Below are 12,765 nucleotides of genomic sequence, written 5' to 3' on the forward strand. Positions count from 1 at the left end.
TTTTCTGGAAGCCAGGTAAAGAAAGTGTTTCCATAAAAAGTGATCAACAATGCTAAATATTATTGACATATTAAGGGAAGAATTGCGAATTGAGTTGCAACATGAAATTCATTGGTGACCATGACTAATGCAGATTTGGAGGAACGTCTGAATCAATATTTGGAGTGAATTTGAAAGACAATGAATGGAAAGGAAGTAAAGGCAACACTTTGAACAAGTTTCACAAAGCAATATAGGAGAAGATGTAGGGTTAAAAAATAAGTATGTTTTTATCTGGAAGATATTGCAGAAGTTACTGTGTCTATGGAAGTGATCCAGTATAGAGGGTAAAATTGATGACATAAACAAGGATGGGCAACAGTTATAGAAATAAAATCTTTGAGAAGGTGAGTACAGATGGGTTCTTAGCACAAGGGGAGAGTTTGGCCTTAGAGTGGTGTACAAACAGTTAATCCATTGTAACAAAAAGGAGGATAGGCAACAATAATAACAAACATCTATCTTGCATTTGCTATGTTTTCTAAGTACATTACTTTTGTTAACTCCTTGAATACTACAAAACAACACCATGAAGAAGATATCATTCTTATCCCCATATCAAATCAAAGAAACTGAGACACAGTGATTTCAAATCATTTGCCCAAAATCACACATCTTGTACATGGCAAAGCCAGGGTTTGCCCAAAGGCTGTTTAACTCAAGTTCAGTTGCACTATACTGTCCTTTGAGAAGCAAGCAGATTTGTGGGTTTTTATGATAAGTACCAGTAGAAACTTTCTTCTGGTTCCTCTTGTTTTCTTGGTGAAATAATGAGCATGATCATCAGGTGAGTGAAAGGAGGAGAAAAAGATGTTGTTGGAGTTCAGGGCAGGAGAGAAGTGAATGAATTATTTAGGAGAGTAAGAGGGAGTTTTGGCTAAGGATATGCAAAGGGATTTTCAGAGAGCACTAAGGATCTAGCTGATGTTTATGACTATGATTTTAAAGACTAGTCAGCATGATGAGTGTTTTTCTCCAGCTAGTCAACAGCTATGGTACATGCACTAAAATATTGAAGAGTTGGATTGAGCCATGTTTTTTGTTTTGCCAGGCTAGATAGTGAGTGGAGAGATGGGGCAGAGGCAGTGAGTATAGATGTCATGACTGATCATAGTGTTTAAGTCATTAGAAATGGCAAATGACAAGCTTAATGAAGAGAACAGGAGGATATATATAAGACCAAATTTAAAAAATAAACTTTAAAACATTTTTAGATACTTTCATCACTTCGTCTCTTCTGATTCATTTTTCACCAAAAGCATACCTCGAATGCATTAATATAAAAATCTGTATTGCACAATAAAATACTGCCTTATGAGCTAAAAAAAGATAGTTCTCATCCACTGATAAGTTGATGTTTCTATAGTAGACACAATGCTTGAACAAGAAAGTCACTTTCAAAAATTCCTTATTAAAGCCAAACTAGTTGGTTAATTGGAGGCTTCACAAGAAAGAGGGAACAACCTTGTCAACTTTGTGCTATCATGTATGGCATTAATTTTTTTCAATCTTTAAAAAAATGTGCCATTTTAATTAGCGGTACATTCACAAAAAGATCTTGGTTTATGCTTCATAGTTCACAAGACTATGTCCATATCTTATATCACAAGCACTTTCATATTTCAAACACATAATTTTTTATGTTTCTCAAGAATACATGGACATTTATTAATAACTGTAGTCCTGCTAGCCAGTGATGGTTATGCCCTTTGTTAAATCCTTGCTCAGTGGACTCCTTCAAAAGGGACTTCAACTCCCCCTAGTTGAAAAAAGAGAGAAAAAATTAAATTAGACTAAGTTGTTTTTTGTTTTATTTTGTTTTGTCCTTCTTAGTTGGGGGATGGGAGTTATAAAATGTCTCGATCACTCATTTCTGGTTTCTTTTCCATACCACTTATGAGTAGTAAAAGCACTTTATTTAGGAAAATATTTTACTTTTTAATAAAATGGTGACTAGTTTTGTAATTCAAATAATGATACTTTTGTCAGTTTAGCATTTTAATTTTCATGCATTGTGATTAGTGTTGTTGGTTTCATTTTTCAAGGCAGACCTCTAATTCTTTGCCTGTGTGAACTTTTCAACATGCTGTTAACATCAGAAGGCCAGGATGGTGCAGTCTATTATTACCAAAAAGAAAGAAAAAAACATGACTTTTGGCTGATCCATCACATATAGAGTGCATATGAATGTGAAGATTCTAAGTTCTTAAGACTGAAGTAAAGGCTGAAAGGCTATTGCACCCCGTAGAGAATCCACCTTTGTATGGATAATAGCTGCTTTACCTTGTATAACTTGCCCCACCTGATCCTTACCTCCACACCAAGCCTGGAGATTGGCTACTCATGCTATCATATCCCTCCTTGTTCAACCAGGGAGTCTCAGTCTTGAGAAACCTTCACTCTTCATTCCTTTCTCATGGAACCCTTAGTCTCACAAATGCTCTCTTTCTCTACCAATCTTTCACCCTCCTCCAAATTCCTTTCCACCCTTTCCTTCCAATCACTTCCCTCTTTCTTCCATATTGGGGTTATTACTGATTCAGTTCCATTTGTTTCCCCCTGGAAGAAGCAAGAGACAGACTGTGATTCAACTCACAAAGTTGGGGATAAATTAAACGTTTGTAAACATCTGACTTCTGAATTAACTATCTGTAAGACAAGGAAATCATTGCACAGCCTGTAATACCTTTGACCTCTCTTCACTGCCACTCTAGCCCATTCTTTTCATCAAAGTTAAGTAATCTTTTCAAAGTGTTTATTAGATCATCTCACTCCCTCTTCTTGGAAAACTCCTTGGCCTCCAATTGCAGTTAGAATGAAAATCCAAGGTCTTTACCATGACTTACTAAGAGGTACTTGACTTGGCCCCCAGCTACCTCTTCCATCTACTCTCCTACCATCACTCATTGATCCACTAGGCTCCCGTCATATTGGCCTTCTTTCTGACCAAAATATCCACCTCACTTTTCTCTCTCTCTGGATCTTATATTTGTTCCCTTTGGATATCTTTTCTTTCAAATGTTTTCTGTTTTGGCTTTTCATCCTTTTTTAGGTATAGCTCAAATGGTTACCCACTCAGAGATGCTATTCAGACATCCCAATCTAAAAAATGGTGTATCTGCTCCATCATTGTCCATCACATTACTTTTTGTTTCCTTCATAACATTTATCACAATCCAAAATTATGTATGTGTCTACTATTTTTATTCACTGAATGTGGTATCCTTGAAGGAAGACATTGTATCTATACCTGACAGTTCCTGAAACACACTAGGGACTCGGTAAATATGTGTGTGTGGCTGGTCTGAAGCAGAAGTGAGGCGAGAAAGACCCCATCTTGTCACAGCTGGTTATGGATTTGCTTAATGTCAATATGCATGTCATTTGAGCCATAATTTAAAGAAAAGTAACTCCACAAACAACTGAAGAAAGGAGTTTTTTGTTGTTTTTTTTTTAGTTTAGTTTAATGCCCATTAAATTTTTGGTGACTTTTACATTTAGAAAATTACAAAAGGTAAATTATTTGTGGAGATTGCAAAGTTAGCCCTCTGTATGATTGCATTTTTACTATAAGGAGATGCCACACAGTTCTCTGCCACTGATCACCTCATGCTATTTTTGCTGCAAGAGAAAGTAAACAAATGACAAAAGACGAATATGAAGAAAATGCTATATAAATAATTGCAACTTAAAAATCATCCTTTAATTCCTGACAAATTTTGGATCTAAACTCAATGAGGACAAATTTGTGTAAGGATAAATTTATCAACTTATCAGAGATGATGGAGAGTGACTTTAAGCAAATCATTTCTCTTCTCTGGTCTTCAGTTTTTTGATCTGTAAATTAAAAGACTCAGTCTAGCTGGACCTCTGATACTCCTTTTTCACTGCAAGATTGCATGATTTTATGAGGTACATGAATTATTTCACATATAAGTAAAAAATGGATGTACATTGTTTGGCCCACATATTCCAGTTTAACAAAATGAAATTATAATTGACATAATGAAAAGTAACACATCTGATAAATCCCCTATATATGTTCTCATACTAACAAAATTTATTTTTTATTTTCTTTTGATTCTGGAAAACAAATTAAGGTTAATTCTGAATATAATGGTAAAATGAATCAGAACTCGGCTGTTAAGAAAAATTATATATTAGCCTTCTTTCTTTTCTTCCCTTGTATTTGGTTTGTTTGTTGGTTGGTTTGTCTTTGGAAACAGGATCTCACTGTGTTGCCCAGACTGGAGTGCAGTGGTGGTGCAGTCACAGATCACTGCAGCCTCGATCTGCTGGGCTCAAGCAATCCCCCCACCTCAGTCTCTTGAATAGCTGGGACTACAGGTGCATGCTCTCATGCCTAGTTAATTATTATATTTTTTTGAACACAGATTTACCCATGTTCCCCAAGCTGGCCTCAAACTCCTGGGCTCAAGCAATCCACCCACCTTTGCTCCCAAAGTCCTAGGATTACAGGCATGAGCCACTGCACCCGGCCTCTTCCTGTCTTTTACATTAACTTAAAAGATTAATAAATGCATAGACAGTGTCATGGATATAACTAAATATTAATAAAGACATTTATAATTTTGTATATAAAATGATTTGTTTAACCAACAATCAAAATAAAAAGTTCCCAAAGCCACAGATAAGGATAGCCTGCAGTTGTCTTTATGTTCCTTTGTATGATTACTTTTCTTTCAGAGTCCAGTCTTGGATGTGATCCAATTGCGATAAGAAGTCACTCGAGTATAGACACCTGGCTTATTCTTTTTACCACATCCATCACCCCAGCTTACTATTCCAACAAGATGCCAGATATTTCTGGAATCAGGATAAGTTAGTGGTCCACCAGAGTCATTCTAGAAGAAGAAAAGAAAAAATGTTTCTTGTCTTAACACAAAATTTCCTTTTACCTTTCCTGTGGCGTTACCAATACCTCCTGGCCACTGAAACCAATCCAGTCTCTTTGAGCTGAGAACTCTGAAACCCTTAGGATTTTGTTTTTTTAAAACACAAGACAGCTACAAACCAGAACATGTGGCCTAAAACTGCCAAATGTCGACTTGGGCAAACTAGAGTTTGACATATATCATGAGTGCAGCCTGAATATGGAGATGACTTAGCTGCTTGCACTGAGCTGAAGTCTCTATGATGAAGCCTCTGAGGAATGAGCGGCATAGGCACATGCCCAGACTCCTGTTGCATCTCTGGATACAGAGAAGACCACATTCTAGGTCTGCTGGTTGCCCAGAAAATAGGACAAAATTCATCTTGTAAACTTCTTCTAAGTATTATTCTTTTTATGAATTCCCAGATTGAAAACTTCATCAGGGCAGGATTGTGTTCACCTCCACATCCCTAGCATGTAGGCTGGTGTCTGCTACATAAATGGGATTAATACATTTTTAGTGTATTGAAATACAACGCTACTATGTCAATACCATTAACACAAACAATATTTTATGTGGATTAGAACTTCCATTTGAGTAACTGTTTGGGAGAAAACAATTGGATAATGTAACTAGACATACCTGACATGCATCAGCTTCTCCTGACATAAATCCAGCACACAGCATTGTATCAGTAACAGAGCCAGACAATGCATATGGGGCATTGCAAATGTTGTTGTCAATAATCTTCAAAAAGGCTTCTTGAAGTATCACTGGAAATGCACCTAAAGACAGTAAGTGCTACATATTATGGAGCTCTTAGACGTCGCTGGTACAAAGAATGTCTACAGCATAACCCAGACTCTCCTGGTCACCATGAGTCAGGCCGGTTCTGGTTAGATTAGTCATTTTCAGGTGTTTGTAATAGTTGGCTGCCTAACACATAATTTCAATTTTTCCAATTCCCATTCCCTGAGATATTTTAGGAAGTGAAGACAATTTGATGTCGTGCTTTTTGTCCCACCACTTGGTTTTCTTTTCAGAATATTTGTTAATGAATTGCATGAGGGGATAATTGATTGATTGATTAAATAATTATTCCCATGTAGCTATTAAGATTTTATAAAAAAAAAAAAAAGTTACCATTCATGTGAAGTGTTCCCCACCCTGTAACTACAACATTGTCATTTTGTGAGAGCTTCATTTTGGCTTCAGGAAGACAAATCCTACGAATGTACTTCGTAAAAGAAACTTCTTCAGCAAGCTGTACGAGGGCAATATCATCATGAAGCCCAGGACTGCTATAATTTTCATGAAAAATAATCTTTTGTACTTTGCGTGTCATATATGGTTTATTTACTACGGTTCCAAAGTTGACAGTCCAATCTTTTGAATTGTTTCTCCTAGAAGACACAATGTAATTAGAATATACTCAGTTTCTGGGTCACAACAGTGTTAGCGGTGATTATCTCACAACCTTAAGGCACGGGATTCCCAAACAACACTGTAAGCCACTGAAATTCTTATTTTATAAAATATATTTGACGTGGAGCTGTTGTAAATGTTGCAGTCACATAAAAATAATGCTAAGGATTCAGATTTGTCAGCTTTTTGAAAATCCTTTCAAGTAGAGTCACTGATGTTTTCCCCTGCTTATTCAGTTCCACTGTTTCTGAACATTTAATTTGGTCAGAAATCTTATGAGCATCCTCAATCCCGTAAATGGATGGGATCCAGAATTAGTCTTATTACCACATACCCTTGGTGTCAATAGCTACTTTTTGATCCTTACCCTTCTATCACCCTCAAGTAGGCCCTAATGTCTATTGTTCCCCTCCTTGTATCCATATGTACTCAATGTTTAGCTCCCACTTACAAGTGACACCATGAAGTATTTAGTTTTCTGTTGCAGCATTAATTCATTTAGCTAGGATAATAGCCTGCAGCTGCATCCATGTTCCTGCAAAGGCCATGATTTTATTCTTTTTTATGGCTGTATAGTATTCCATGGTGTATGTGACTCATATTTTCTTTATCCAGTTCACCGTTGCTGGGCATCTAGGTTGATTTCATGTTTTTGCTATTGTGAATAGAGCTGTGTTATACATATAAGTGCATGTGTCTTTTTGGTAGAACAATTTACCTTCCTTTGAATGTACTCAACTTTTGGGTCCAGATTAAATTTTACATCAGATGGATGTCCTGGCTTTCTTCTTCAAATTTCCGTAGCACTTACTATCTTTGTAATACATGTCATGTTTATGACACTATGCGGCCTCAAACTTTTAATGTATGGCATTGAATTTTTAAAAAATAGATTATAAGCCTCTGGTGGAAAGACAAGGAAACACCTAGTAACTGGAGTCAGACATACTCAAGTTTACATTCAATTTATTTAAGAGCTGGCTGATCTTAGTCAAGTTTTGTCGCATTTCCTAAGTGAGCCTTGGTTTCCTCGCCTTCAAATAGGTTAAATTATACTTTCCATGCAGAATTGAATGCTGTGATTAAGTGAAATGATGTAAGTGAAGCACCTAATGTCAGGCCAAGGTAGCTATTTGGAAAATGTTAATTAATACTTCCATTGGCTTTTCTCTCCTTTCCCTAATTTAAATGCTTTTCCTGCCCTTTAATTAGACAGGTGATTGTAATTGTTCTATGTGATTGTAAATTTCATATGGCCTTGTGAAGCTTCACACATTAAGTTAACCCCTACAAACTATCCAAAATAGTTTTGCACCCAGCATCCTTCATTTAGCCAAATTTTCAGACTTACTTAGCAAAGCAGTGAGCTGCAGATAACAGCCACCTGCTGCTGATCAGAGAGGCTCCACAGTAGTGATGGCCTTTCCATTGCATGCTGGCCTGCCATGGCCATGCCCCCGCCTGGGCACTTTTTCCGTTCACAATTTTGTTGCCAGTTATGATACTGTTGGCTAGTTGCCTCCCACAACCTAGAGAAAGGATTTATTTACACAAGAGCAGGTATCTTTGATTATGCATTATAAAAAATATATCATTAAAAATTACTTGAAACTCATCAGTGATTATTCAACATCTCCTAATTGATGATGTTTGTTTTCTACAAGATAATCCTGTAATGGTTCTCTATTCTGTCTTGGTTTGAGTGGTTCTTACTTATCCTCTTTTCCAGTCTCAAGCATCTTTCAACCACCGTCTTTTGTTGTGTCTATGTGTTATAACTCTTGTCTCTCTAAGCAGATTCTTGAAGGTAGAAACTTTGATATCTACATTTTGCATAGTATATGCATTGTTCATGATCGATACTCCATAAATAGCCATGGAGTGAATGAATGCATGGATGTATCTTGTGGACAACATGATACTCTTAAAGAGAATTTATTTAAAAGATATAACTCGACAGTGATGTGCTCCTACAGGCCTACAGCTACTTAGGAGGCTGAGGCAGGAGGATTCCTTGAGCCCAAGAGTTCCAGACTGTAGTCCATTACAGTTGCACCTGTGAATTGCACTTTAGCCTACACAACATAGCAACATCCTATTTCTAAAGCAAAAAATAATAATAATTTTTAAGATGTTTTTATCTTAAATATATTTGATAGAGCCTGGTTTTATCTTTTCTTCTTATCCTAAGTTGTCATTTCCTTCAATCTTTCTCATTTTAACATACTTAAATATGATATTTTTCACTCACAATTTTATTATTTGGAATCGATTTTCATTTAACTTTTTGTATAATTTTTAATAAATGTCAAAATTAATAGACCAATGTTTTTCAAAAAGAAATTCCGCCCTGGCGCGGTGGCTCATGCCTGTAATCCCAGCACTTTGGGAGGCCAAGGCAGGTGGATCACGAGGTCAAGAGATCGAGACCATCCTGGTCAACATGGTGAAACCCCGTCTCTACTAAAAATACAAAAAATCATCTGAGCATGGTGGCGCGTGCCTGTAATCCCAGCTACTCAGGAGGCTGAGGCAGGAGAATTGCCTGAACCCAGGAGGCGGAGGTTGCGGTGAGCCGAGATCGCGCCATTGCACTCCAGCCTGGGTAACAAGAGCAAAACGCCGTGTCAAAAAAAAAAAAAAAAAAAGAAATTCCAAGTCAATAACTGATATATCCAGTAATTTTGAAAGTATTCTATGGATTTTCACATGATATATTTCAAATACATTTTATAGAAAATGATGGAAAAATACCTGTGAATCCATCAAATTTATAATAAAAGGATCCTTAACTTACAGTTGTTGGTAAGCATTTCAGAAGCAGCTTTGCTGATTTCTGAAAGTGAAAAACAAAACAAAACATAAAGTTGATCAAATATCACCAAGCAATTGACTTCAACCTAAAAACATAAATGCTAGCTTTCCTAACCCAATATTGTCCAACATTTAACTATTTAGAGTAGCTCAGGTATTTTCAGCCCCTCTGACTCTTATTTGTTACATTATAACCATCTCTCCATATCTCTACCAGGTAGTCTAGAAAAAGAGAAATGGGAATAAAAAACAAAGCTTTCAGTTTTACAATTATTGAAGTAAAATATTCAGTGCTGTTAAGAAGCTGGCACTCTTACAAATATTTTTTAAGAGATCATGATAGGGATTTCTTTCCAGTGATAATTCTCTTTACTCTGAAATGCTGACACTTATATATATTTTAAGGAAAATGCCCCAATTAAAATTACACTTCATTGGGCCCATCCTGCTCTTTAGGGTAATCTCCTTACTAAGAATGAATCATGAAATTTTGAGAACTTAAATTTAAATGTTTTTCCTATTGGTAAAAGTCTTTAGAGAGAAGAGAAGAGGAGGGAACTAAAAAAACACTAGAAAATGTTGACTATACACTATGGGACACAGAGAGCCAGTAACCAATGTATCCCTCTTTCCCAAAAGCTACCTACAGAAAAATGTTATTACTATCTTGAAAAGTTCTACCTCAGGTTCACTTCTTGTTAGTTGTCCACTGGTGATGGGGTCTTTATTGTGTGGCAAAGGAGCAGTAACTGGCAAATGTTGACCTTTCAAGCTCTCAAGTACACTAGGGTTAATTGTCTGTCTAGAAGAACCATGAAGCAGACTCTGAAACTACATGCTTATCACCTAGCTGGCCTTTTCAAGGCCTTTGCAGAACCTTCACAATCTTTACAAACTTCCCTTTCTGTAAGGAGGCAAAATCTTCTCATTTTTTGCCTTGTTTTCTGGGGAATTATTCCAGACAATTCTTTTCTTTAGAAGTGTATTACTTCAGTTTTTTCACAAGAATTGGTAAGAACTCCCATCCCCAACATTGTTCCTACTCCTGCAATCTCCTTACCGAAAGACCAAGAAAATCCTAAATCTGCTTCTTGTCATGAGATTCTGACAGAAGCAGGGAGTAGAAAGGAAAGATACTTCAATCAGAACCTTTCACCCCCTTTCCCATGCATAATAGGCAAACGCTTTCATATTTATATCCATGCTTGCAAAGTAACCCTCATTCCTATCATTCTTCAGGCAATGATTCCATAGCACTGCCCCTTCCACTACTAAGTCATTTGTAGGAGCGATGGAGTAAGGTACGCATATTTTTTCCCCAAATTACTAAAACTCTTAGTTCACTTTTTAGTACTTAAAAAAAAAAATCCAAAAAAAAATCTACATAATAGAAAATAACGGAAATAAGTCAAATACCCTTGAGTTCAATGGAAGCAGGAACTGCATTCCAGGATGCCATGTTGTCTTTCAACATCTGGTGTAATATAGCCTTGATTTTAGTTCTCATGCTAACTCTCTTTGCTGGAAGAAACTTGAATTTCAGCTGTAACTGTACATTTGAACCATTATCATTAGGCCTAGAAACAACAGAAATTTTCTAATGTACTATTTCTTATCTTTTAGATGTTTTGTGAACACATGAAATTTCACACATTTTAGTATCACATTTTCTTTAGATAATATTAAAGAAAAATATGCAGATACTGTCACAGGTACTATTCGAGGAAGAAAATAAGTACCACAAACTAAAATCAGAATATTTCAAACACATATGGGAAACGGAATACTGGCCAACAAATGATTAGCATGAAGTCTTACTATAATACAATAAAAACCAGTGCTCTCATTCAGAATTTTTTTTTGTTGTTGTTGTTGTTGTTGTTTTTTTTTTTTTGAGATGGAATTTCGCTCTTGTTACCCAGGCTGGAGTGCAATGATGCAATCTCGGCTCGCCGCAACCTCCGCCTCCTGGGTTCAGGCAATTCTCCTGCCTCAGCCTCCTGAGTAGTTGGGATTACAGGCATGTGCCACCATGCCCAGCTAATTTTTTGTAGTTTTAGTTGAGATGGGGTTTCACCATGTTGACCAGGATGGTCTCGATCTCTTGACCTCATGATCCACCCGCCTTGGCCTCCCAAAGTGCTGGGATTACAGGCTTGAGCCACCGCGCCCGGCCCAGAATTTTTTTTTATTTTTTTTAATTTTTTTTTATTTGTTTTTTATTTTTGTGAGGGAGTCTCACTGTCACCAGGCTGGAGTGCAATGCCATGAACTCTGCTCACAGCAACCTCCGCCTTGATTTTGATTCTCCTGCCTCAGTCTCCCAAGTAGCTGGGATTACAGGCACCTGCCACCACTCCCAGCTAATTTTATTTGTATTTTTAATAGAGACAGGGTTTCACCATGTTGATCAGATTGATTTCGATCTCCTGATTTTGAGATCTGCCTGCCTCGGCCTCCGAAAGTGCTGGGATTACAGGCATGAGCCACCGCACCCAGCCCAGAATTTTTCTAATAACTTCACTTTAGAGAAAGAGAAATTAGAAAGTAAAGGTAGGGCAGGGAAGCATTCAAAAGACAGTTTCCGGACAATTTCCAGTATTTAGAAGCCAGTGCTAATCTTTTTCCTATGGTTTTCCATACTTAACTAGCCTGCCCCAACAGATCTATACAATGAGGAAGCTCAGAAAGATAATTCTAAATGAAGAACATCTCAATTATATATTCAGTACATTATCTTTAATCAGGAAAAGAAGTTAATTCATTTTAGGAGACTTTCAAACCAAAGCCATCTCAATCAGAATTTTTTAAGTTTTCCATAATTTCACTTTCAAATAATTATGATAAATTCCAGTTTTTGTCTGTCTGTAGGTAAGTAGGTTGGTTAGGTCAGCTGGATTTTTTGTTCATTTTGTTTTGAGAGTTCAGAATTCCCCAGAATAGATATTAACAATTAGCAAATTACAAGTGGGCTCTACCCTCATTACTCTTTCCCCATACACCATACCCTCCTCCCTGCATCCTGCCCTAACACCACTATCTTCAGGCACCCTTCAAAGGTCTATCTAGACAAATCTTATCTTAAAATACTGTCTTTCTTCCACAGCCATTGCAAGAATGATAATTATTAAGGAAACTAAAAGAGAATGTTTTTAGGGAAGGTATGACCTAAAAACAAACCAGTTGAATTGTTTGTTTTCCATGAAGTTATAATTATCTTTCATCATAGCAGTCAGTTAGGACTGACCACCACCAATAACCTTATAATTCTCTGCAAGTATAAGGATTAAAAATTTGTATGTAACAACTCTTGCCCGGAACAGAAATTTGCTGGATACAGTGATATTTTGATTATTTGAAAACTAACTTTCTTTTTCATTCTCTCTTTCCTTTCTTTCTTTCTTTCTCTTTCTTTCTTTCCTTTCTTTCTTTCTTTCTTTCTTTTTTCTTTCTTTCTTTCTTTTCTCTTTCTTTTTCTTTCTTTCTTTCTTCCTTTCTTTCTTCTTTCCTTCTTTCTTTTTTTCTTTCTTTCTTTTCTTTTCCTTCTTCCTTCCTTCCTTCCTTCCTTCCTTCCTTCCTTCCTTCCTTCCTT

The 12,765-nt window shown here is 36.6% G+C and overlaps 1 protein-coding gene across 1 annotated transcript in view; it reads right to left on the minus strand.

The window, feature by feature from the left end:
- Nucleotides 1-4,742: 4,742 nt before the first annotated feature.
- The window catches only part of LOC116537304 (transmembrane protease serine 11B), a 30,146-nt gene continuing 22,123 nt past the window's right edge, over nt 4,743-12,765 (minus strand). Inside the window, exons 6-11 of the mRNA XM_032259374.1 lie at nt 10,590-10,750; nt 9,157-9,195; nt 7,711-7,888; nt 6,078-6,337; nt 5,577-5,719; nt 4,743-4,904 (exon numbers count right to left, since the gene is read on the minus strand). Coding sequence (XP_032115265.1) covers nt 4,743-4,904; nt 5,577-5,719; nt 6,078-6,337; nt 7,711-7,888; nt 9,157-9,195; nt 10,590-10,750 — 943 coding nt within the window. The remainder of the gene's footprint in view (nt 4,905-5,576; nt 5,720-6,077; nt 6,338-7,710; nt 7,889-9,156; nt 9,196-10,589; nt 10,751-12,765) is intronic.

This window comes from Sapajus apella, unplaced genomic scaffold (genome assembly GCF_009761245.1).
Source record: "Sapajus apella isolate SASKATOON/1434 unplaced genomic scaffold, GSC_monkey_1.0 scaffold108, whole genome shotgun sequence".
NCBI lineage: Eukaryota > Metazoa > Chordata > Mammalia > Primates > Cebidae > Sapajus > Sapajus apella.